The sequence below is a fragment of the Acipenser ruthenus genome, chromosome 34 (genome assembly GCF_902713425.1).
Source record: "Acipenser ruthenus chromosome 34, fAciRut3.2 maternal haplotype, whole genome shotgun sequence".
In the NCBI taxonomy this organism is placed as follows: Eukaryota; Metazoa; Chordata; class Actinopteri; order Acipenseriformes; family Acipenseridae; genus Acipenser; species Acipenser ruthenus.
The window spans coordinates 1,558,379-1,585,913 of record NC_081222.1 but is presented as its reverse complement, the minus strand read 5'-3'; the positions used below and the strand labels follow the sequence as shown (position 1 = coordinate 1,585,913).

Below are 27,535 nucleotides of genomic sequence, written 5' to 3'. Positions count from 1 at the left end.
TTACTCTGCATTTACTCAAAGATTACTGTGTTAACAATATCATTTTTGCAGCGCATTTTGAGAAGACCACTATCAAGCAGTAAAAGCGAGGTCGGTAGTCCAAGACCGGTTGTACCTGCACTAATACCTGTGGTTGCTGCAGGTACGGTACCTGTAATTTTGTCTCTGACGAGCTTGCACGACTCGATCTCCCCGATGCTCCCAAACAGGCTCTTAAACTCCTCTTGGGTCATGTTCTGAGGCAGGTAGTTTACAATCAGGTTCGTCTTACTGTCGTCCGTGGAACCATTGGTGCTGACCACAGGACCGTTGGGGAGGCTGTTTCCGGTCGGACCGTTGGACACCTGAGTTTCCATTGTGCTGATTATCTGCTGGAAGGAAGAAATAAAAACGGCTCAGAAACTGGATGGCGGGGTCACGGGCGAGCAGATTCGTAACATTTCAAACGGTGGTAGGGATAAAAATGTAAGAGTTTTTCTCCAGGGTGGGATCACCGGGTAGAATATTGTGTTAGAGATTTATTTCAATTTCAGCAGCCGTTACTGGGAGACCAAGAAGATCGCCTTCTCTCATAATGGATTTGCTGCTTTAAAAATTCACAACGGTTTTGCCGGTAATGGGATTGCAAATCATTTTAAAATTGTGTTTTTTTGTTTTTTTTAAAAATGAACTCCACTTTTATTGCAAACGTGGAAGCTGTGCTGGTAAGTGGAAAATAATGGCCTGTCCCAAATCGTTACAGTTACTGAATAAAAGGGAGCGAGGCTGAATAGCACCATTTTGTTTTATTTAGAACGCTTTCAGTCAGATTTTGCTCTTCCCAGATGACACACAAGACAGGACAATACTCGAGAGAACACTGCTAACAGGTTAAGTTGAATAATAAAAGTGATTGCTCAAAACTGGAGGCAGAGCCTCTTCATAGGAGTGTTTATTTTGGAAGGACTGCAGTCTCTGGCTAGGTTTCTCCCCCCTACCCCCCACAGAGGCTGTCAAAACCCATTGCATCAGCCAGACTGTGACACTGATGGATGGCAGCGAGGCGATTCACGCAAAAGCAAGACAGAGGAGGGAGGAGGGAGGAGGGAGGAGGGAGGGGGGGGGGGGGCTGGGGAATATACAGTCAAATATTTTCGATTTTCTTTCATTCAGGAAATGTGCTGACTTCCACAAAGACCTTTTTAGCTTAGCTAGGGGAGAAAAAAAAATCTAAGGAGCTCTGAATTTTTTTTTAATGTAATCTGTACTTGGTAACGAGCCGCACAACCAGTCTTGTTGCGTGTTTCAAGGCAGATTTTGCCTGGGTGGGGGGGGGGGTGGAAGAAGCAGTCTAGAGGATTGGGAAAGCCAAAGGACTGGAAACCAGCAGGTCCTGGGTTCAAATCCTTCCCACGTTCTCTCGTGAGCAGCTATGCCGTGGTGTCACTCATTTTCCACTCTCACCACACGCAAGACAGCTGGCAGACTTCTACAGCACCTGCAAGCGCAGCCTTTGCTAAGCATCCATCACTGTGGCACTGGTGTTTCGAACCCTAGTCCTGCACCCAGTCCTGGGATTTAGAAAGACTGTATAAGTGGCCAGCAGGGGTCTGGGCTTTAGGTAGTCGGGTGCCTGCAATGTCAGGTCCAAACAGGTCACCCTTATCCGTGTCGATACAGAAAATCTCACCTGTGTCAGTGTAGACACAGGAGTGTGGAGTAGTGGTTAGGGCTCTGGACTCTTGACCGGAGGGTCGTGGGTTCAATCCCAGGTGGGAGACACTGCTGCTGTGACCCTTGAGCAAGGTACTTTACCTAGATTGCTCCAGTAAAAACCCAACTGTATAAATGGGTAATTGTATGTAAAGTTAATGTGATATCTTGTAACAATTGAAAGTCTCCCTGGATAAGGGTGTCTGCTAAGAAATAAATAATAATATATGACAGTTTATTACAGGTTCCTTGAGGGGAGATCTGGTTGCTCAAATGTCTGGCACCTTCTCGTTTTTAGCAACACGTCCATATTAGATTATTTGTCGAAGACAAACTTTAGTTGTGTTTGGAAGAACTGTAAAGAATGTTACATCCACAGCAGCAAAAGTCCATCTTAAACGCAGTGGTATTTGCTATGCTTTGCTTTCACTATTGGTAGTAAGATCCTGGTGTAACCTGCGCATGATTGAAGCATCTCCCGTGAGTCACACCAGGACAAAAGATCTCAATTCTCCAACCCTCTTCACACACAGACACATCCCTCCATACACACACACACACACACACATACACAGCATATGCCGTGGGCTGCACTCTGTCACAATGGAGGCCAACTCCCTCGCTGTGGGACAAGGGTTTTTATTATCCACCCAGGCCCGCTCACTTGCCTGTTTCCCACATGACTGCCACCTGGCCCATTCGAGGCAAACCCCAGGACTCAGGCCTGCAGCCTGTCGTCACGGAAACCATTCCCCACTGTCGCCCGGGCCTAGAGCTATTAGTTATTTTCAGCTCAGCTGTGTGCTCTAATCCCGCCTGCACAACACCCTATCGGAAAAGACTTGTGTCAGAACCCTTCAAACCAGAGAGGAAAGAGGGACTGGAGATAAATATATAAACTGTAGTTACAGGAAAGCAGTGCGCAACAGTGGTGAAATCTGCCTTTTAATCCTGAACCTGAAATCACATTTCACAGGATGACTGTTATTTCATTAGAGTAAATGTTTGTTTAAGACAACACCCATTCCGTTTAACACAGGGAGATAATCTCCTTTTATCATCTTATTGAACAGCTATGATTTTTGGTTCCGGGTACCAGTGTCGAACTATCATGGGTAGTTTGTAATAAAAACTCATTTTAGATAACGTTGTTTTATTAATTTTTTAATACGCATTACAACTGCCGGTTCTGACCCACCTAAAACGGCCAGCGTTTGTTTGAATTCCCAGTGATGTGTTTGTTTGAGTTTCTGTTCGGTGTTTTATTAAATAACAAAAGTGAACGTTCTTCGTGAGCTGCTGATTCATCAACAGTAAAATCTTTTCTCCGCGTCACCTTGTCCTCTCCCACCGCTGGTTTAGTTACAAGTGCAATTGCTTTTAAGACAGGTTGTTTTTGGAGTGCTGGGCTAAGTTGTGTTTTCACTCTGAAATGAGTACAGTAATGAGTCCAGTTTACCGGATGTTTACTAGCTAATCCTGCGTTTTATGATTCATCATTGTACTGCTCTTGAAACACACAGGAGATCTACGCATTCCAGTAAACAAAAATAGGCAAGTGTGACGTCACTACATTTGGAGCTTATTAGAACCCTTTTTTAACCTGCTACGGTGTAGCTTTAAATGTCTTCCCCACTGCTGCGCCCATCTCTGTAGCTTGGATCCCACAGCAACTTGGTCTGAAACTTTTTACGCCGCTTGGTAACGCCTCCAATAACTAGCCCTGCTTGGAGTGTGGGGCTCCCTGGCTCTCTTCAATCCGCTCTTTGTGTGCCAGTCTGTGTGTGCGCGCAGCGAGAGGGGAGAAAACAAACAGCACAGCTCGCACAATGGGCACAAAAGGCAGCTTGAACAATCGGCCGTTTGAGAGGCGTTGTGTCGAGGACACTCCCGTTGCCAGACACGGATTAGGACAATTCTCAAACATCCGCTTGGACCTAACAATCGTCCTCCACACACACACACACACGAGCTCTGAATAAAGAGGACTCTTTATACCAGGGGCTATACGCAGCTCCTGTGCAAAATCACAATCTTTAAAAGGGAAAAGTCATTATTCTGCCAATATATTATTATTAGTTTATTTAGCAGAGGCCTTTATCCAAGGTGATTTACAGAGACTAGGGTGTGTGAACTATGCATCAGCTGCAGAGTCACTTACAACAACGTCTCACCCGAAAGACAGAGCACAAGGAGGTTGAGTGACTTGCTCAGGGTCACACAATGAGTCAGTGGCTGAGGTGGGATTTGAACCAGGGATTTCTGGGTTATAAGCCCTTTTCTTTAACCACTGGACCACACAGCCTCCTAATATAACTATTAGGATTTGTATTCTTATGAGGAATAACTTACACCCAACTGCACATAATACAGCTGGAAACGTATGTAGTTTATACAGAATGTTTCATTATTATTATTATTATTATTATTATTATTATTATTATTATTATTATTATTATTATTATTATTATTATTGATGATGATAATAATAATAATAATAATAATAATAATAATAATAACTGTTTCCCATTTTAACAGATCATATCAGAAAGTCAATTCCTATATTGACCAACACTTCCTCCCACCAGCCTTGGGAATTAAAAAAAAAAAAACATCTTGCATTCTACAGAGGACAACTTCTACCATTTAAACTGCTTTCGACATCAGTGTCGACAAATCCCCTTTGCTCACATGCTTGCGTGTAAAGGCTACCCGGCAAACGATGTGCTGATCCAAGATGGTCTGAGGGTTTCAAACAATACCTGAATGGTACCATTTCAAAAGCAACTCAGGCGACACGGGGTTCAAATCACGTTTACTACAGTAGCGATGATAAAGGCCAGAAACATCTCAGAAAAGACTGGCAGCCACGCACGTGCTCTCTGCATCTATCACCCCCGTATTTAATAATTCTCAATGTGTTTAAAACAATGGCTGTTTTAAAAAAAAAAGTCAGGAGACCCTCATCACAAGCTGGGACCCAGCCATGGTTATCAGACCATGCTAGACTGCAATCTAGGCCAAGGAAGGCCTCGCCTATGACTAACTGCAATGTTGCTGTATTGAATTGTGTTGACCGGTGTTGAAAATAGCTTGACGTTGTATAATGTGATTTGTGCTGGAGGAATCGCATTGAATTGCATCAGGGTGCAAGGTGTCCAATAAACAGCTCCACCATAACAAGATTGCACGTCTGACAACATAAGGTGACTCAGTATTGACGCCCACTGCAGTCATCTAGACTGGAGAACCACATCACTGACAAACAAAGACAACAAACACCTTGCAAAACACCCACAATCTGTCGAACAAAGGGCCAGGCTTGCATGCAGCAGGGTGATCGTTATTCTGGTTGATTTCACATGAGGAGAAAACAACTGGCTTTCCCAGCTGCAAGCAGAAGCATCGGCCACACCCACTGTTAGACATTTTAAAATAATGTCATGGATATTTTTTTTTTTTTTTTTAGGAAAAAAAAAGGTTTGCAAAATGAAAGGGCAGAAAATAAACGAGGGAAGAAGAAAAAAATGGAAGAGGGAGAAATGTGTAGATAGATACCCTTCTGCGTTTCTTTCACCTGTGTGTCGGTGTGCGAGCGCTCGATCCCTCCACAGCGCTGCAGGGTTTTGCCGTGAAGTTTTCTTAGTATTCAACTGAAATAACGAGGCGTTGTAAAACTGCGCGAGTCTTTCAGAACGCCCTTGAGAGCGAGACTGAAGGCTCTCTCCCTGGTCAAACCATTTGAGAAACACAAACACACGCATTAATAAAGAAGCTGAACTCAAAAAGCTGTCACCCTTCGCTTTTAATTCACAGGGCTAACCTCGAGATATTTCGAATGAAAGCGCAGGTGCATTGTAAATAACGTCAAGAGCGGGGTTGCGCATCCCTACGTTAAAACAGAAAATCGATATTTTAGACTGGATGAGAACATGACAGTATTGCTGTTGGGAGCCGTGTGGTTTTGGTTGAAGCTGTTTTGGCGTTACCGGTTTTCTTTGTAGCAACAAAGATATTGACTGAATCAGTCGTTTGAAAAAAAAATATCCCTGTTTAATTAGTAAAACGGTAATCTGCAAATGAACTTCAAGGGATAGTCTTAAGTAAATCGCAGAGGGTTTGAGATCTGCAGCATCCCGTTGGTGAAAACAGAACACCTTTCATATCTGCACGTTTGAATTCTTTTGAAGAAAGTTCGCAATATTAGAAGCCATTCATTTAGGGCATACATTCCAGTGTTTACTACAGCACATCATAATATCGTCCGCATAATGCCTACATACATGAGTGATGTTAGACTGCGTGTATCTTGTGTCTCTTGCAGAAGCGTTTGAGCACCGATGCCGTACAAAATTACTTCCAAAACGGTTTATAAAAAAGCACGAAACAAAAACATGTTTTTTTTATCATCTTAAATTCCTAGATGATCGAATATTCGCTATTCAGAACTGCCAATAAACGACTAAACCGAACCAGCACTGTAAAATAATTTGAGGCTGGGAGAAGGATAATATATCTCACTTCTTTGAATGAATAAATAAATAAATAAATAATGATAGCACATGGAATTTGACAGGAATATCTTTCGATAGCATGGCATATCTGTAAGAGAGGATGTGATTTGGAGAGCGTGGTTCTGCCTGAATAATAATAATAATAATAATAATAATAATAATAATAATAATAATAATAATAATAATAATAATAATAAACATGTTCTAGTTTCTCCCACTGTGCTATTTATGAGTCGAAAGAACACCAGAAATAGCTCTGCCTAAATATTTAAAAGCCAGTATGACAGCGCCGTGTTTTTTTTGTCTTTAGTACAATCCTCCAAGGACGACGGCTTTACAATTCTGTAGCACGTAAACATGGCGCCAGCCTCCCTGAGAGCAACCGTCAGTCTTCATATGACACAGACCAGCTCACTCATAAATGAACCGCCCGTCTTTGCTGCCCCTTTTCAATCACTGCCCTGCAATTTAGCTCTGTGGCGGGTTTAATAGATGCTTATCAGTGTGCAGGACTAAGAAAGTTTCGATTCCTCCCAGCTGAGTTTAATCAAGCAGTCACGCCCGCGTTTTCATATCCTGCTTGTTTATGGATCGCCCGAAACCCAATGGAGGTTTATGGCAGCTCCTGGCGGATTCGTTTATTTAATTCCGCTTTAGATCAGTCGTTGAATTTGATAGGGAAAAGACTGAACGACCAGTAAGCGGCTTTGCGTTTTTAAGCAATGCAAACCACCCTGGATCTAGTTCGGTACCCAAGGGGAGCAGAAATATAGCTTTTCCTTATCCTGGTTCCTTATGGTTTTGATGAACACCTGGCTTGACCATGATTTTATGGATAGCCTTTTTAAAAAACAGGTCTGGGTCATTTAAAGTCAAGTCTCTCGTGATATTATCATTACCCTATGACACCATTCCAAGATACAACATGATTGCGTCAGCAAAGCCCTGGACAGCGACACACCCGCCCGTTAACAGGAGGGATACTTTTCAGCCCCCCCCCCCCCCCCCCCTAATTTATACACCAGCTTCCCCAATAATGCTGCTATAACTAACTGTGTACGTTACGGGTTTATTTCACTTAGTAACCAGACTAAAAAGAGAGCGCTAAACCGGCGCGTGTGTACGCGTGCGCATGTAGACCAAATCGTTTACGTTGGTTTTACGACTTGGCGAAATTCATGGTTCAATGTGAAAATATAAAAAAAAATAAAAACTGCAAAGTCATTGTGGATATTTAACCACGGTGACATTTTAGACGTTGTGTAGCTGTGGCCAGACCTCAGTTTATAAGCTTTTATTGGTGTGTCTCAGACGACCATAGCGTCGCTTTGGTCTTTGCTTGACAACAATGGTGCCATTTATCAAGTAAATAGTCTAAGTAATAACGCGTGACAAAGCTCGCCACAGTCGAAGATTGCTGGATTGGTAAGTAAGTGTGATCTTACTGTATTAATTATAATCCCGTGTATTAACCAATAATAACTTCTTATTGATAATTAAGGAGGGGGTATATTGTGAAATAACCTTATTGTTGTTTTACTGTACAGTATATGTATGTATGTATGTATGTATATTCACGAATATGTGAAAGACAAAACACCCTCCCAATAACAACGGTGCGTTTTTATCCTTCAGTTGTGTAGCAAACAGTAATCTCTCTACCTCGACTGTTTCACGTATGATTTATTTGACCCCCCTGCTGTATCCTGCCAGATAACCGTAATGTGACTGTGCTCAGTGTCTCCAGCGTTGCACCTCGTATTAGGCTGTGTGGTCCAGTGGTTAAAGAAAAGGGCTTGTAACCAGAAGGTCCCCGGTTCCACCTCAGCCACTGACTCACTGTGTGACCCTGAGCAAGTCACTTAACCTCCTTGTGCTCCGTCTTTCGGGTGAGACGTAGTTGTAAGTGACTCTGCAGCTGATGCATAGTTCACACACCCTAGTCGCTGTAAATCGCTTTGGATAAAGGCGTCTGCTAAATAAACAAATAATAATACCAGCACACTTCTGCAACAAATATTCGCATTAGGAGTGCCTCTCCTATGTGTTTTTATAGTGCTGTCCCTGTTTTAGTACGAGCTAATTCAATCAAACTATATTAATAAACCATCTCACTGACCTATAATTTTCAAATACGACAAAAGGTGTCTCTATGTATTAGAAGCCTTATACAATATAGTCTGTATGCACCAATAGGCTCTGCACCGGTAACACACTATAGCATAGATACCGAATTGTTGAAAAATAACACGTTTACGTCACTGTTTACGTTCCTGCACACCTGAAGATGGGCCTCTTGTCGGTAAGGTTCTAAAATAAATGTGTTTTTTTTTAATGATTTAAACCTTTTGTGTACATGCAAATATATATATATATATATATATATATATATATATATATATATATATATATAAGAAACATAGTGTGCTGTGTAAGCCCAGCATATATGTGACGCATTTTATTTTAATTTGAACGCTGTCTTTTCTGTCATACCGATCCCAGAACCGCGTTTCGTGGCATGTTAATTTTTAATCTTTCTTAGGGGCAAACGAATCCGAGGTGGTGATAAATAGCTTCGCTCTTCATCTTTGACTAATGTGGGAGATATGGAAGGAAATACTTATGCAAATGACAATTACAATCCGTCTTGTTCTTTCCTGTCTGTGTTTGCTCTGAATCAAACCTCCAATTCTCCACCATTCTATAGGTTCTGAAACTCTCTCTCTCTCTCTCTCTCTCTCTCTCTCTCTCTCTCTCTCTCTCTCTCTCTCTCTCTCTCTCTCTCTCGTATGCGCGCACCCCGGTTTTTAACAACGTTGGAGAGTAAGAAAAAAAGAGACATTTACATCTGTAATTAAACAAAACCTCAATTAGAACCGGGGCTCGTTTTAATTGGCAAAAGACGCGGCGTCCCGGTGGTCGTCGTAATGAATCACAAGGGCGTGGTATGTTGCGCTTAACACTGTGCTGTAGGCTGCCGACAGTGTTACATTTTTCTGCAAAATAATGAAAGTCTTGTTTTCAAACCATTTATGCAAACACCTCTTCGTTATTTTATGAACGGTTACATGCACGCTCGGCAAGGTATACCTAAGCCCCTTAGTTAAATAATTCCACATTTCTAAATCAATTAAGTGAAGTATGCATTTAGGGTTCGTTTATTAACAACATGATACGGGTTTAGTATGGCTTAATTAATCGCAGCTTCTATGCAAAATTATTATTTTTTTTTTTAAAACGACATGCCACATTTAGTCGTTCATTTTTTATTTGTTAAATTACCGGTGTATCATTTTAGCTGCATGCATTTGGTGTTTTATGTGGCAGCTTCGTCATTATCACTATTATTTATACATATTCGTGACATAACCAATCATTAGCACGCCACACAGTCTGCCAGCTTATAAATGCAAATCGAATTATTATTTAAACCCCGCTGTGCTATTTTATACTGTTTGGGTTTCACAAATGATTATGTAATTCGACCTGATACCGACAGCAAGACTGCGCTCTGTGTATTAATTTATACAAGAAAACCCCCTGCCTTGGGTTAAGTGCGCGGTACTCCAATCCTGCGCAGGCGGCCGCTAGAGGTGCGCGCTACACATTGCCCTCCAAACGCGAAAGGGTCAAGGACGGGCCACCGGCACGCCCTATCACTCGAGAGGACCCGCACAGCTGAAACGTGTTTGTTGCCAGGTATCACTGCACCTGCCCGGGTTTGTGTTTCTAGATAATACGGATTTAGAAGGCGTTATGAAACATCGGCGTCGCACCTGCTTTATACTAGTGACTTATCCCATTTTTACAGGTTGCGACACTCGGAAGGTTACATTCTGTAAGATCGAGCAGCATAATTATATTAGAAAATAAATAAATAACAACAACAACGACATCTCCGTCGTCTCACAGCATCCAATTTCCAAGTTATAGTTGCACGGCAACAGTAACCCTGAGGAATTTGCGTTCAGTTCAAGCCATGCGTAATTTGCCTCCTTCGCTCGCTCTCTCTCTGTCTCTTTTTTATACAGCAGAGTAGCTTGACCCTATCCATCGTTCTTCAAGGACGCACAGCCTCCGAGGCATCCGTTTTATCATGCAAACGCATTCTCCTGCAGACATCCACGCCTCTAAAAGGCAACGCATCTCTGCTAAGGAGCCAGCCCTCCTTATCGAATGCTTTGTACTGCGGGAGACTGTAGTGATGCTCGCTTTTATAATAATAATAATAATAATAATAATAATAATAATAATAATAATAATAATAATAATAATAATATAATACAATAAAATAAACAGTATCCTTGGTATTTTAGAGATTGGGGTGTTTGGGCGATTACAACTGTTAAGAAAATATTCAAAGAATGTTCATATGTAAAAGCGGCCATGTCGCTTGCATAATTAAATAAATAAATAATAATGAAGATTTTTTTTAATAATACATATTTAGACGTCTAACCCCATAATACATCGTGCAATACTCTAAAATAGAATTTAAAAAGCGAATTTCCAATGCAAAACGCTGTGGTCCTCAAGCCACTGCTATCGGTGTTGAAATGAGTGCTCTGGCGCATCGCTATAGATCACATTACAAATACCTGCTAATCGTTAAAGCCAATCTGTAATACCAAATGGATCTACAGCGCAGCCTGATACCCGTGCCACGTTACTGCGTAGTCTTTCATATTGTACACTTAGTAAAATGTAGGGTAATGGGTTGAGGTTTGGAAATTATTTGGTAAAATAAAACTTGCTTTTATTTTTACATAATAAAAAAAATAGCTGTTTCGTTCTGATGTATAAATCTCTGTCACACAACACCATCCATCCATATTCTATACATTAGTGTGCCTCCATATTCTTTATGAGTAAATATTTGGATTCAAACAAAAGCCATGGCTATTCAATATCCACACCCTGCAGATAATTTAAAATAACAATAATCATCATTATAAATCTAATCACACGAATAAGCAAATTATAAAAATAAAAGAAAGAAAGAAATAAAGGGATACGTACAGTAACCATTCTTAATGTGCAGGGAAAGATGATATTTATTTCCTTCGATTGTGTGGATGTATTTGGTTTTTGGGTTGTTTTTTTTTTAGGGTTGTTTTTTGTCCCAAAAAAGAAGAAACAAAACAAAAATAAAAAAAAAAACACACGGGTCTTCTCTGCGATCACAGTTCTCTGTATTCGGATGAGCCAATGTTAGCCCCACTGCAGTACAAGAACAAAGAATTCTCTTCGTCCCTTTAAGTCCCACAAGACAATATTGCACTCGGATAAAATGAATTTAAAAAAAGGGACGCTCTTTCTTCCTCCTTTAGGTCTCTCCTTGGTGTGTGTGCGATTTGTTCGCTCTGTGGTGTAGTGTTTCAAATTCAACCCCCAAACTTTCCTTCCTTCAGATATCTGCTCTGTGTGCCAGTGCTGCAATGCAATGATTCTTTTATGCATCCATCTGCCTGGGAATGGCAATTTCTGATTGGCCTACAGCACAAGGAGGAAGCGGTGACATCACAGCCATTAGAATTCCGCTTCCTCCTCCCCTAGCTAAGAAAAAAGACCCCCCCACTCCCCAACCCTCCATCAAAGACAGACAGATTGATGGAACCCAGAGACCACAAGAGGCATTCCATGAACAGATTCTGTACATTTCTTTTTTTTTTTCCTGTACAAGGCATTCACCAGGATACTGGTCTCAGAATCGAGATTTCATTAAACGCTCCGTCCAGAAAGAACAAACAGATCGGCTTTTGTCATTGACCGGACGATAATATCTGAAATATGTTTGTTAGCAGCTTCTTTGTTGGTCAATGGCCTGGCATCGGACTTGCAGAATCACCAGTATGCTATGCCATACCTCACTCTAGAGCTCTATCTTCTAACATGGTATCCTTGCCATTCATGCATTCTGCTTTAGGTAAGTAAGCCATTGTGGAAACAAATTATAGCCATGCTGAACAAAGCGCCATCTGTACCACCTCTCACCTTCCCTTTATTAGCTGGTAAATTGTTCCACAATATCTCCGAGAAACCTTGATTTCCTCAGCTCTACACCACCTCAAGACCTAAGCCTTTCTTTTTAGCCTCCATTGCAGTTCCCTCTCCCCAGCAGCTAGCTGATAAGCGTTTCAGATTAGGTGAATGGCAGCAATGCTTGTTGCAAGCAGCAAAGCACTTTGAAAGCCTTCCCCTTCCATTGTAGCCTAGCGGTTAGAGCTGAGGGACCAGGAGGCAGCTACGGATCTGAGTTCAAATCCCAGCCTACTGACCTACTCATTAGATGACCTCCAGGTATACGACTCTCCTTTCCATTGAAAATCCCCAGCTTTTCAATAGGAATCCTGTAGTTTGAAACAATAGACTCAATGCATGGGGTAGGGGGGGCGTCACTATTTGGAGTTGAGCAAAGGAAATTCTATTACAGCTCTGGCCAAACGTTTTGCATCACCTGGAATTTTAGGATTGAGACATTTAAAAAAAAAACCCAATATGACCATAGTTTAGATCTTTTATTTAACATCATGTAATCTAAGAGACTACAAAATGATATCGCTAAAAAGTCTGCCGGAAGCCATAACATTAGTACATTATTTCATGTTAGATTTCGAAATGTCACATTTTTTCATTAAGTATCTGGAAAACTACAAAGCGGTGTGTAATCCAATCTGTTAACGTAACATTATTCAGCAGGCTTCGTTCCACTTTATGAAGCAAAATGAATTCATTCCGCAGGGTGATGCAAAGGTTTTGGGCCAGCGCTGTAGAGTCCAGTAAGGTGTATAAACAAAGGAATTTAATATTAAGAAAATGTAGAAAGCATTTTTCTATTCTTTCCATTCATTGTTTAGAGATGGTGCTCTCATTTAAAAACAAAATGATGCATATACCTCGTGGAATCCTTATAAAAGGTTCTCATAGTAAAAGCATAGCAAAGTGTAATAAAGCACAGTAAAGAATAGCGAGGCATGGTAAAGGATATTAATAAACATGACAAGCTAGAAATATTCAACCCAAACATCCTACAGGGTAAGCACCCTCTGCTTTATCCCTCAGATAAGTCCTCAGTTTTCTTACCTGTAGTTTCCCTCGATGTGTCAAACATTGTTTTAAATATGAATCTGTTCTTAACCCTTTCATGCATGAAATATTTTTTTTTTAAATACCTGAAAAAAAAGTAGTTTTGGACACATAATAAATATTTCATTGAAATATACAGATTTTTTTCCATGTGCTTTATATTGATATTACAGTTTTTTGTATCTGTCCCCATATGAGGTCTCCATGGGTTAATAACTAGAGATTGCAAACTGTCTAGCGCTGTGTTTGAGATGTAAACACTATACTCGCCTCCTGTCTTCCACAGTTCAGTTTGGCTTCTTAGACACTGGCTATTTTTTTTTTCTCTTTGTCATCCATAATTTATCCAAAGCCTGGGGACAGGATACGTGACAAATGACCTATTTTTGATATCTTGTGTGAGGCTTCATCATCTCCACCATCCATCCACTCTTCCCAGGAACAGACCTGAGGGAGATGGGGAGATGGAGAGGGGGGAGGGGGGAATGTGGTGACGGGATGCACCCCCCTTTGAACTTCCGCAGGGTGAGGAGTGTAGGGTGGGGGTGGGGGGGGGGGGACCTGTCACTCTGGTTTAAACTCGAGCACTTAATGAACAGTGTTTAGAGATGCACTCACGTTAAAAAGATTAGGAAAAATGACTTTAAAATGAGCGAAATTCATCTCGTTTAGTTTTCAGTTTCAAGTCTCTGAGGATATTTGGGGCTTTCCTCTGACGGCGTCCTTTTCGTTTTTATTTTCAGTTCCAGGAATCTAGCATCACTTATTATGACAGAGTTGTGTTTCTGATCTTTAAATACATGTCACAGTGCTTTTCTTTCTCAAATCCACACTGCAGCCCAGTGCTTTCTTTCTTTCTCAAACCCACTGCCTTCCACACTGCAGCCCAGCACTCTAACCACTGAGCTCCTCAAACCCACTGCCTTCCACACTGCAGCCCAGCACTCTAACCATTGAGCTACTCAAACCCACTGCCTTCCACACTGCAGCCCAGCACTCTAACCATTGAGCTACTCAAACCCACTGCCTTCCACACTGCAGCCCAGCTCTCTAACCATTGAGCTACTCAAACCCACTGCCTTCCACACTGCAGCCCAGCACTCTAACCATTGAGCTACTCAAACCCACTGCCTTCCACACTGCAGCCCAGCACTCTAACCATTTAGCTACTCAAACCCACTACCTTCCACACTGCAGCCCAGCACTCTAACCATTGAGCTACTCAAACCCACTGCCTTCCACACTGCAGCCCAGCACTCTAACCACTGAGCTGCTCAAACCCACTGCCTTCCATACTGCAGCCCAGCACTCTAACCATTGAGCTACTCAAACCCACTGCCTTCCACACTGCAGCCCAGCACTCTAACCACTGAGCTCCTCAAACACACTGCCTTCCACACAGCAGCCCAGTACTTTCTTTCTCAAACTGCCAAGCCTCAAAATCCATCACCTTCCTCCTCACAGACCAACCCTTCCTTCATCTAACCACTGAGCGCCTCTGACCAGCTGCCTTTCCTTCCGTGCTCCATACCATCTCTAAGCAACTGAGCTCTTCAAACCCACTGCCTCCCACTCTGCAACACGGTGCACTAACCACTAATTGACACAAACGCTTCCTGTTCTGCAGTCCAGCACTTTATCTAACCGCTGAGCTGCTTTTGGCCCCGCTGCTCCTACTTAGCACTTTGCATTCATATTGCACAGTGGTTTGCTTTCTCTGATTTATTTATGCCCTTGCATTACAGTCCTATCCCATAGGAGGCTGTGTGGTCCAGTGGTTAAAGAAAAGGGCTTGTAACCAGGAGGTCCCTGGTTCAAATCCCACCTCAGCCACTGGCTCATTGTGTGACCCTGAGCAAGTCACTTAACCTCCTTGTGCTCCGTCTTTCGGGTGAGACGTAGTTGTAAGTGACTCTGCAGCTGATGCATAGTTCACACACCCTAGTCTCTGTAAGTCGCCTTGGATAAAGGCGTCTGCTAAATAAACAAATAATAATAATAATTTTATTGAATCTGCCTTCACCTGGCTTTGCGCATGTTTTCCTCAGTCCATTCAAATCCTGTGACAATGTGACTTTTCAACTCTGCCAGCTCCTATTACATACCTATGTATTGATGTATAAATATGCAGTATCTAAATAAATAGACTCGATATCATGATGCCTGCAGGTTTAAGTAGAAAGGAATAGTAGATGGTTACTTCATTAACTATGTAGTAAGTGACATCACAAACACATGAATAGATTTAAATTGAAATAACTAAGTGTAGTTGCCGTGGCATCAAATGCTTATATAAGCACCTCCACTGGTTGATTTAAAACACACTTTAAGGTATGTTAAATAATCCACAACATTGGGAAGTTGGCTGTTTTGAGCACGCACACACACGCACGCACGCACGCACACACACACACACAGGGACAGCACATTGAGAGTTGCATCCTCACATGATTTGAATGGACTGAGGGAGTATGTTCATTCCCAGCATTTAGGCAAAAAAATTCGTAATGACTCCATTTTGGAGCAACAGAACCACAGGGAATGTTTGAAAACATTTCAAAAGCAATTCAAATGGCATTTCCTTAAACTGCAGCTCCCGCGTTTAAAACAGAGAAGCATGTGAAACTGCTGAAACACCTTAACCAACACTGACACCCAGCCCGTTTTCAGATTGATTACGGTTTTGCTGTTGTGCTGAATTGATTCAGCCTTTAGGTTATTGTGCGCCAATTTTTTTTTCTCTGCAACCGTCTTCTTCCCCTATCACCAATTGCATCTTCCCAGCTTCAAGGAGACGCCAGCGGTCTTTGCCACACTCATTTCCCGGTAGCAGCTGCAGTCTGGACCACAGACGCTCTGACTAGTGTGCTGCCCGCTACCACCCTCCTTTCAAACTCTGATGAAACCTTTTCATGTTATTTTCTACATGGCTATTTCCACATGCATGGCCGCATTCTGCATGTTTTGTGACAGTTTCTCACAAACCAGAAATCCATGCATGATTTTCAGTAGTACAGACGGCTTCTATGCCAGTATTATATTAAACTGCTGGTGTTGCTATCCGAAGGTTTACAAAGCACAGAAGCACCGCGTACTGGCTGTAGCAGATTCTGCCTGCGATATATATAAGGAGCCCGGGTGTGCTTTTAACAGGCAACCCTGTGGCAGGAGAGAACAGCATTTGTCAGGCTGAGACAGCAGGAAGCGATGCATTAGCACAATAGATTGGCAATAGCATTACTGTACCTCATGGGAAGAGAGGAGAAATAAGCGCTCTGCTTCCTTGAAGGCTCTGCTCCTCTGCAGTGTGGAAGCCGCCATGTCTTACGAGAGGACGAGACACTGGACTCACGTCCCTTGAGGGAGGAGAGAGAGAGAAAGAAGGAGGGGGTGGCAGTTAATGCTAGACAGGAGGAAGGAGGAAGGGAGGGAGTAGAGAGAGAGAGAGAGAGAGAGAGAGAACACTAGCGGCACAATTGATTGTATGTTTCCAACCTCCTGCCAAGCTCAGCCCTCGGAGGACAGTAGTGTGGCGTAGTTGGCAACGGGCCTCCTTGCTGAATGTCCGATTCTGAATGAGAGGCTCAGGATTGGACGGGCACAGACTAAATCTCCCCCTCCAGACCTGAGAAAAAGGGCACTCCCTCCCAGGCTTGAGGCGTGGAAATGGAACTGCTCCCTCCCTCCCTCCCTCACCCCCTAAGAGAAAGGGTGCTCCCTCCAGTCCAGGACAGGCTTGAAGCACGGAGACTGAACCGCTCCCCCTTTCACCCCCTAGGAGATATTGATTAGAGTCTCAGTGCAATGGTTCTCATGCTCATAAAGAGAAGGGACTTCAGTTACCTATCAGCTTCAATCATTTGAGATGCGTCACAGACTGTTGAGGACTCAGTGAAGGTATCAGAAACCAACGTGCTGTAATGCAAGGCTGAAAGATGCTAGAACGTGTATAATTACACCAGCTTCCTTTTATAAGGTCCTCATTCAAAAACAGGCACCCTTATACACTGATTCATGTCCACCTGTCTGTCTGTCTGTCAGTCACACTATACCAGGTGAATACGATAACTGCTTTCGTCTTGCACCAATCCCCACCAAACATGTGCCATTCACTCCTAGCCTCCTGTGGATTTTTCGGATTGCGTTTGGCTGTAACCCGATAAGCTTGATTTTATATGAATATCTGAACCTGTGCATGCGCTCATTCTTGGGATCATGAATGATATATTACAATTGTTTTCATACTGCCTGCCCCATGAACTGGGTTATATATTTTAAACGAAGATGAAATGCCATCAATGACTCAATAATGGACAGTAGAAAATCCAACAAAGACTCCAGAGCTAAAAGTTGTGCAAGACAGCCTTGAGCTGTTTCTTATTAGTGTTATCACTGGTGTCTTTGTGTTTTTATTTTTCATGTGTTTTCAGTATGATGATTTCACGCGTGCTTGCTTTCCAGACACACGGCAGACGACCCTTCTCAACCACCTCGCGGTTTCCTCTTGAAAGGATGAAGGAGATCTCTACCAGCTCTTGTGGGACGTGCCCACACAGTAAGAGAACCAATTCTCCCTTTTTATCTACAGATTGACAAAGGAGTGCGCTGGAAACAGTGTGCTGTGCAGTATCAGAAACGCTGCTGAATGTATAACAAAGACTACAGTGTACAGTTTTGCATCACCTCGAATTTTAGGTTTGAGACATAATTAAAATAACCATACGAACATAATTTAACATTGTATTAAACATCATGAAACTACAGAATTATATCGCAAAAGTCTATCAGAAGCCATAACAGTAGTACAGTATTTCATGTTGGATATGGAAATCTACAAAGCGGTGTGTAATTCAATATGTTAACGTAACATTATTCAGCAGGTTTCATTCGACTTTATGAAGCAAAATTACTCTGTTCTATAGGGTGATGCAAAACTTTTGGCCAGAGCTGTACAAATGTTAAAGGATTCAAACATAGGATCTAAAACACTGGGAACATTTAAAAAAATACTAGATTCTGTGCTTTTAAATTAGTTCCGAACAGCCTTGTCTTGTTTCCTATGTTCTTATGTCAAATAAATGGGCTGTTCGGGACTCTTGTGGGTTGACCAGAGACAGAATACTGACAGCATTTTCCCAAAGCTGCTTCCGATGGATAAAATACAAGGAAACAGAAGTCTCGAAATCCAAGCACTGCTTAGTTTTTCTTACATTTGAGCAGAGCGCCATCCAGAAGCTGAGCAAGCCAGATCCTGCTGGTCAGCTTGACCTCAGATCCATTGAAGCAGTAGATTGTGTGTGTGTTTTATTTGTGCAACTGTTTTCATTCTAGAAACCCACCTCCCTTTTCCTTCCCTCCCTCCCGAAACTTTATTCATGACCTCGACAAAGATATGTCCCCTGGCTTTTTGTCATGCTGATTGGTTCACTGATCCTTGTCAACCGTTCACTGTGTTGAGCTGGAGCTGGACCATTCAACGGAGGGGTCACATTATGGCATAGTGACCTTTGCACTGTCCGAGTGGACAAATGAATCAGTGCAGCTGACTGCCCCGATCGACCTGCCTCTCCAGCCACCTAAACACCCCATCACCCCCTCCCCATCACCCCATCACCCCATCACCCCAACAAAAATTCACTCAATAAGTCAAGTGCTGAGCTGTTGAATAAAAGAGAAAGTGATAGTGCCTCCTTCTGTGTTCTGACTTACAGCTGTAGGTTGGGGTACCTTTATTTAATATTGAATCTTGAATGTTGGTGGGCAGACTGTATTTGTTAACACAGGGCTGCCCATATGGAGGGGTCTGTTGAGCGCCACAACAGCTCTGCAGTTTTGAAGCGTCTCATTTTAAGGGCAGTCTGCAGTGTGAGGTACACTGGAAGCCGGTACAGTGCAAATACAGCATGTTGATTTTGTGTTTGAAGCATTTTCGATGCTGAAGTGGTGTCTGAGTGTAGTTGCGACTATTTACTGAGCTTGTTAGTAAGCTAGACTTTTTTGTTGTTGTTGTTGTTGTTGTTCACTGGTGGTATGTTTTTGTACGGCTCTCTGAGATTTTTAGGGTAATCGCTACTATCTCTAGCTGTATTTTGAAAGCTGCTTCCGATGGAGAACATACAGGCAATCCTTGCATCGCCCTGGTTTGCTCTTGTCTTGTCCTATCAATTATTCAGTGATTTCCATGAACACTCTTGCAGTCAGATCTCGAAGTTGTCCGTTCTGTGAAATCTGGGAGTGAGGGTGGTTGTGGTAAACCTGCCACACGGTGCCCTGTCATCTTCTATATGTGTTATTATCAGCAATCAGGGCTTCCCTGGGCATCAAGCAGAAAGCAGGTGTTAAGCCAGCTGATGTGGGGTATTGAGTATGAATACATAGCTGTAATAGCATGCACTCACACCCTGAGCTCCCCCCCTTCCCTCTCTTCAACCCCAGTTAAAGAGAGAGGATGGAGCAGCCTGCCTCTCTCCATCTTCATCTGGCCTACTTTGCATTTAAAATGGCCCCCCCATTGTCCTACCCGAGGGGGGTTGGGGGGCAATTGTCCCTCTTGAACTGGAGCAGGTGTCTCGAACATTGAAATCCTGAGAATCACAGAGCGGGGGAGGGAGGGAGGGAGGGAGGGGGTGAGGGTCAACTGAGCGCTGGTGAAAGTTTACAAAATAAAAACCAACAGCTTTGTTTGATTCAGAGAGACGGAAGGAGCGAGTGCTTCCCTGCTTCCCTCCCCACTGTTGCCTCTCTGCATTTTGTTTCCTGGTGGCTGCAGTTTATAGAAAACACAGAGACAGCTCTTCTGAAGAGCTCCCATCTCTCGTCAAGCACTTTCCTTTGTGCGCTTTGGAAACGAACAATGCGTCGGTAAAGCATGATAGGGAAGCATTTTAAATCGCCGAGCTGTATTATGAAGTATGCCACTGTACAGAAAAGGCACAGAGAAGTACCGGGAGGCGCGGTCAACCCCAGGTGGCTGCCTGTTGCAAAAGCACAAAGCCTCTACCTTTTAAACCCCCTGGTTTTTATAAAGGAAAAGAAAAAGTCGAACCGTTCATCTATAACTGTACAACACACAATAGGGGTACATTTAGAAAGGCTAACAGAAGACAAACGTTCCTGCCAAAATGTCTTCAGGACATTGAAGACATTGAAGACATTGAGAAAGACTTTTAGTAGAAAGACTTGCATTTTACTGTCTTTATCAGAAGCTTCTGAGTCTTTTTCAGCATTTGTTGCATTGCGTTCAGTGTGTACAATGAGGTTTTGCTTTTGTTGCATTGCGTTCAGTGTGTACAATTAAGTCTTCCCGACAGGGTTAACAGTTAGATGCGCTGTGATTCTTTTCATGCTAATCATCACAGGGGTATGCTTCTTTTAAAAAATCCTTATTTATTGCACAGAATAACAAGAACAAAATAAAGAAATGATCTGGATTTATTTTGGGGGGGGGGGGGGGGGGGGGGGTAATTTTCTTTTTTCGCTGTCTCGGTTTGGCAGCCTGAAGCACAGGAGTAAAGCAAGGTGAAGGAATGGATACCAGCCTCACCGCAGCCTCCAGGAAAACACGCTTCTTTCTTTTTTTTTTCTTTTTCAATTTAAAATTTGTTCCAGCTGTTCGCTTCCAAATCAATGCAAACCTATTCATCTTGTCTTGGCACCCTGTGCGTTCTTCGAAAGTCACCTTGCCAGCTCCCAGCCCCCAGCCCCCAGCCCCCTCCCCCACTCGTACGCCATCCCTGCCTGTATACCCGCCTCCCTTTCCCTTTCCCTCTAACCTGTGAGGTGTCTGCACAGTTAAAACCTGCCTATTTATAGCAGAGACGTCAACGTGGCTCTGGCATTATTTATATTTCCAGAAATCCCTGCTGATTTGGCGCTGAATTGACATTAACATTAAGATATCCAGCTCTAAAAAACTGATGTCCACCTGATGTCTCAAGGTTGCTAATGTGAGTGGTAGAGAAATTAAACTTCACACCATGGCAAAAGGTGAAGGCACAGTTGGCATCTAGCTTTATAGGGGACCCTACATGTCTGTAAGTTTTTGCTGGAATTTGTATAGGCTTTTAAATATTCCTGGAGACGCAAGTCTAGGTGTGTAACACACAGCTATAGCTGAATGCAAAATAAACATCTTCTCATCCAAAATACATCGTATGGCAACTTGGCAGAGGGAGTATTCAAGCACTTGTCTCAGAAGGTATGGCTTGAGTAGGGAGACTGAAAGAGGCACATTTTCTGTGGGGAGACTCCTATCTGCTTTCACTGTTGTTTCTTTCTCCAGTGCTCCTTTCGTTAAACCAGACCCCCCCCCCCCCCGTCCCCCCGTCCCCACCTCTCCCCTTTCCACTTTCCATTTCCCTGTTTTTTTTATAGAATATCAGTAATTAAAATGAAGGGGGTGTCCAGGCTTCCTAATGATGCCACCTTTCTGTTTGTTGCCACTGCAGGCTGTGCTGCTTCAGACCAATTATCATCTTATGAGAGAAAGAGCCTTTGTTTGGCAAATCGTGGCTGATTCAGAGTAAAGTGGGCCTGATTTAAAATTCCACAGGGACGCAGGTTTTCTACTGTTGTTGTTTTTTTTCCCAACCCAGAAAAGGTACACATGCACATGAAATGATTCTCCTCCTCACTCGCTCTCTCTCTCTCTCTCTCTCTCCTATTGTTTTGTCGGCCAGGATGACCTTGTTTTGCTGTCGAATGGAGTGTGTGAGTCAAGCTCTCTCCAACGCATCGAGCATGCTCCTGAATACTAAATGCGTCCCACTCCCCTCCCTCTCGCCCATCCTTGCTTTCTTTCCCCAACTCAATCTTTCTATCTCTCTCTCCAGCATTCCACATGGTGTGTTTCTGTGCAGGGAGTTAAAGGGACCAGCAACAGACCTGTCACTAAAATCAATACCCTGCGCACTGCAGATTAAAGGAAATAATCACCCCCTCCTTACAGCTCCCCACCCAGTAAAGTGTGTTCTTAAAGAATCAATACAGGACAGCTAACGTTCAATAATGTTGGTCATCCATCTGTTACACAGGCAGTCCAGGGACAGGTCAGGAAATAGCTGCTACGTTCATCATTTCTGTTTGCAGCAATCTTGCCATCCTCCTCTTTTTTTCTTTCTTTTGCAAATTCTAATTTAAAAGGATTGTTGGTATGACAGGTTTAGCAGGCATTGCTTAGTCTAGCAAGTCAAATATATCATCTGTGAGTATTAAACACTGAAGTCAATGACAAACATTTTGATCAGAAGTCTTTGTCAATGTTTTCAAATATTCAGCTCTGGCCAAAAGTTTTGCATCACCTAAGGTTGTAGGATTGAGACCGCATTTAAAAAAAAAACTATATGAACATAATTTAGATCTTTTATTTAACATCATCTAATTAAAGAAACTACAAAATGATAACGCAAAAGTCTACCGGAAGCCATAACAGGAGTATTTCATATTAGATTTTGAAATGTCACATTTGAAATTTGTTGTTAGCTTTTCATTATAGGGGAAAACTACAAAGCGGTGTGTAATTCAATATGTTAAGGTAACATTATTCAGCAGGTTTCATTTGAATTTATGAAGCAAAATTAGTTCATTCTATAGGATGATGCAAAACTTTTGGCCAGAGCTGCACCGGCAGAGATACATTTCCATGTTACCAAGCCCTGTATCTAAATACTATGGCAAAGACTCCACAAGGTGCCGGAAGGTGTCTTGAGGCATCCATTCAGTCATTTATCATCGCGAGCAGAGGATCATGATGACGAATGCCTTGTTCAAGTTCATCCCAGCCATGCCCGATTAGATTGAGCTCCAGGGATTGTGGGGGTGACTGAAAGATGCCCGAAGTCTCTGCCAGGCTCCTCAAACCGTTCACACTCAATTCTGGGGTGTAGATTTTCAACAAGCTTCAGCGCTGTTGAAATCCTTGAGTGCGTGATTGAAGGACAAGGTCCTCTTTGAGTGGCAGGACTTACACCGGACCTCAGTGGGAAGGATCGTTGAGATGCATGTTTAAAAGACTCTCCACAATGCTCTTTCTACTTTCACTTCCTTTAAAAGGGCCTGTCTGTATGTTTATTGATTAAATGTAGGGGATTGGAGCATTTTAACTTGTGCTATTTTAAATCTCCGCTTAAGGGAGATCGCTTTAGTTTTTGAAAGGTATTTACTGGTTAAGTATCGAGGATACCCACAATAATATGAGGGCTTTCCCCGTAAGCCACACGCTAATCAGGCCTTCACTAAAAAGTTGCAATAACTTTAGATTTGTCTTCGCTTTGGAAATGTTTTCCCCTATTTGATTTGCCATTTTTGGAGGCTGTGTGGTCCAGTGGTTAAAGAAAAGGGCTTGTAACCTGGAGGTCCCCGGTTCAAATCCCACCTCACCCACTGACTCATTGTGTGACCCTGAGCAAGTCACTTAACCTCCTTGTGCACTGTCTTTCGGGTGAGACGTAGTTGTAAGTGACTCTGCAGCTGATGCATAGTTCACACACCCTAGTCTCTGTAAGTCGCCTTGGATAAAGGCGTCTGCTAAATAACCTAATAATAGGAATAATTGTTGGTTTCTTTAAACTAGGCTTCTATTCTTTCCAAATATGTAGGACGGAGAGATTTATTTCAGAATCAATTTGGGATCATTATTTGGATAACTTTGCTAGTCTTTTTTTTCTTCCTGTGTTGCACAAATCCTTCCTTCTCACAAACATATAATCGCACAGCTTACTGTCAAACATATAACTGTGCAGGTTACTGTCTTCTGGAGTTTTACATCACCTAGAATTTCAGGATTGAGACATAAAAACTATATGAACATAATTTAGATCTTTTATTTAACATCATGTAATCAAAGAAAACTTCACAATGATATCGAAAAAATCTACCGGAAACCATAATAGCAGTACAGTAGTATTTCGAAATGGCACATTTTTTCAATTATGTGTCAGTTTTTTTCGTTATCTGGGAAACCTGCAAAGCGGTGTGTAATTCAGTATGTTAACCTAACATTATTCAGCAGGTTTACGACTTTATGAAGCAAAATTTGTTAATTCTATAGGGCTATGCAAAACAATCTGGCCAGAGCTGTATAGGTGTGCAGCCCTTGTTAATGTGCAGTCAGCTGCCACTTCACAGGGTGTGCTGGGAGCTGTCCAGGGTACTGAAGCCCCGGGCCCGTGTCACTGCACTGCTCCGAATTCTGTGCAGTCAGGTGTACTGGGAGCTAACCGTGGTCCTGAAACCCTGCTAGGCTTTTTCATAATTACCCCCCACCCCTGTAGTCCTACTGCAATGGCCATAGGTTTTGCATCACCCTATAGAATTAACTAATTTTGCTTCATAAAGTCAAATGAAACCTGCTGAATAATGTTACGTTAACATATTGAATTACTTACCACCTCTTTGTAGTTCCATATATTTTACGAAAAACTGACAGCAATGGTGAAATGTGACATTACGAAATGTAACATGAAATACTGTACTGCTATTATTATTATTTATTTCTTAGTAGACGCCCTTATCCAGGGCGACTTACAGTTGTTACAAGATATCACATTATTTTTATATACCCATTTATACAGTTGGTTTTTTACTGGAGCAATCTAGGTAAAGTACCTTGCTCAAGGGTACAGCAGTAGTGTCCCCCACCTGGGATTGAGCCCACGACCCTCCGGTCAAGAGTCCAGAGCCCTAAACACTACTCCACACTCCAGAATTTTTTTGTGATATCATTGTGTAGTTTATTTGATGACATGATGTTAAATAAAAGATCTAAATTATGTTCATATAGTTTTTTATTTTAAGTATGTCTTAATCCCAAAATTCTAGGTGATGCAAAACTTTTGTCCACAGCTGTACTGTGCATGTACAGTGTAATAGTCTGTATATTGATTTATTTATTTTTTTAAATGTAATCAATGCTGTGTCTTAATATGTGAATTCCACAGCAGCAACAAGCGTTTTAATGCATGTTATGGCCAGTCAACTCATTTTCCCCAATATTTGCTCAGTCCCTCTGAAGGGATGCTACAATGGTTTGACTTGGTTTATAGGAGATGGCATTCATTTGGACGGAGACACGTGTGTAAAGCGGGGTAACCTCTAGAAAGGTGTAGCTATTAACCAGTATATTGTACTGTTGAATTAAACATGATTATAACACCATCGCAATTTTTTAACGTTTAATTGATAAATGTTATTAAACTTTTTTGCAATACGGCATTTTGAACAGTTGTCGGTCTGCCTGCACTGATCGCGTCACCAGTAGAACTGTCCATGGTTCTGAAACTCAGAGCCGACAGCTGAGCGAGATGACAGCCGTGTTCCAGCGCTGAGCCCGCGGTGCTGTGCTGTCTTGCCGTTCGCCGAAGAGCGTGACACGGTGCGGATCTGCTCACAATGCCTGCGTAAAATCGGAGCGCGCTGTCTGCGGTTCGATGAAAAGCCCTGGCGCATTTTGTCAGTCTCATTTCAGGCTCGCTGACAGCTATGCAAATGAAACCTGAATGTATTTCCAGATATAACCTCAAAAAAACGCGGCATGCAGCTCCTCTTAAAAAGCATCTCATCATTATTCACAGACAGCTCGGCGTGTTAACACCTAAAATGCTTTCAGACACAAAGGCCAAAGCGTTCTGCATATCATTGCAATTAACAGATTACAGATTTCAGGGGTTTTTTTACTGTTTTTTTTGCTGCTTAATTGAGAGAACAAAAAAACGTTTTTATTTAGTCTGCAAATCCAGTTTACAGAGCTCTCTGCTTTCATAAAACTGCGTTATTCATAACAATATTGCCCTAACCCCAATGCAAACCCCGACCTTCAGAAAAAACCTTCACCCTGAACCTTATGCTCGGCAATGTGTGTTGCACACAGATAACTAATTAATGGCGATAACAAACCATTCAGCCGGACCAGAATGTATTAGTTCACGTGCGTGCGGAAAAAAGGGGGTTGCAATTTATTTGTGTGTGAATTTGCAACGCAGGAGACGGCAAAATAATAATAAAATATGTATTTGTTCACGAGGCAGGGATAGCACGAGCAGCGTGCATTCCGCCGACTCGAGACCAACGTTTCTCCATTCTAACTTAAAAAAATGAGTTAACCACAATAAAATAACATTGAGGAAATAATTAAAAATAATAAAAATAATAATAAGGAATTTAATTGTTGACATCAAACAACTGCGTCTCGGTGCTGTTAATTAAGACGGCAGTTTTTTTTTTTTAGATATTTCTCTTTTTTTTGGTGTGGCAGCGTGCAGGCCTCTCTCTCTCTCTCTCTCTCTCTCTCTCTCTCTCTCTCTCTCTCTCTCTCTCTCTCTCTCTCTCTCTCTCTCTCTCTCTCTCTGTCAGCAGCGGCGTCGATATGAATATTAATGTACCAAAAAAAAAAATTGCGGGGGCGTGGGGGGGGGGGGGGGGGGGGGGCAATATAGGAGCCGCTGGTGCCGAAACCGTGAGCTCCCTACAATGTGTGCAGTTAATCGAAAAAAGAGGCTGATTGGGTTTCGCTGATGACATTTTTAGTGTTTTTTTTCTGCTGGCTTCACAGACTCCGAGATAATGGGATGCTCAGTAAAGTGCGCGCCGAGCTGTTAGGGAGAATCGTTACGACAGACAGCAATTACCGTCTAACGCATACCAAAATAAATAAATAAATACATAAAACAAAAAAGATTAAAACACTAACTATAAAAGCACCCTTGAAATATAAGCGTATAAGGGTTTCAATTCGCTCTGATTCGGTTCTTCAAAGCAACGCCTTGTCCGGTGTATTATTATTATATTATTATTTCTTCTTTGTTCGTCAGCGCTGTAACCTGACTGTTGAAGAAAGTAAGCAGCCATTAGCGGTATTTAATAGGTCCCAAACACACACACACACACACACACACACACACACACACACACACACAGACACAGACACACCATGCGCACACAGACACAGACACACACACACAGACACACACACACAGACACACACACACTCACTCACACACACCACACACACACACACAGACACACACACACTCACACACACACACACACACCACACACACACACAGACACAGACACACACACACAGACACACACACACTCACTCACACACACCACACACACACACCACACACACACACACAGACACACACACACACACACACACACACATACACACACTACAAGTTCAGGGGTTTGACCAAACATTATAAAATACAATAAAAACTGACTTGCTAGTGACTAACTGTGAG

At 42.4% G+C, this 27,535-nt stretch overlaps 1 protein-coding gene across 16 annotated transcripts in view; it reads right to left on the bottom strand.

Annotated features, from left to right (window-relative positions):
• The window catches only part of LOC117965646 (ELAV-like protein 3), a 30,691-nt gene extending 14,006 nt beyond the window's left edge, over window positions 1–16,685 (bottom strand). For 3 of the 16 annotated variants that reach the window (XM_059006954.1, XM_059006958.1, XM_059006964.1), the window contains exons 1-2: window positions 16,539–16,684; window positions 116–371 (exon numbers count right to left, since the gene is read on the bottom strand). In XM_059006954.1, the coding sequence (XP_058862937.1) occupies window positions 116–371; window positions 16,539–16,613 (331 nt within the window). In that variant the 5' untranslated portion in view covers window positions 16,614–16,684. Of the gene's footprint in view, window positions 1–115; window positions 372–11,225; window positions 11,650–16,538 lie in introns of those variants that run through there. The other 13 variants (XM_059006962.1, XM_059006960.1, XM_059006969.1 and 10 more) reach the window with 10 other exon arrangements.
• Window positions 16,686–27,535: the final 10,850 nt, after the last annotated feature.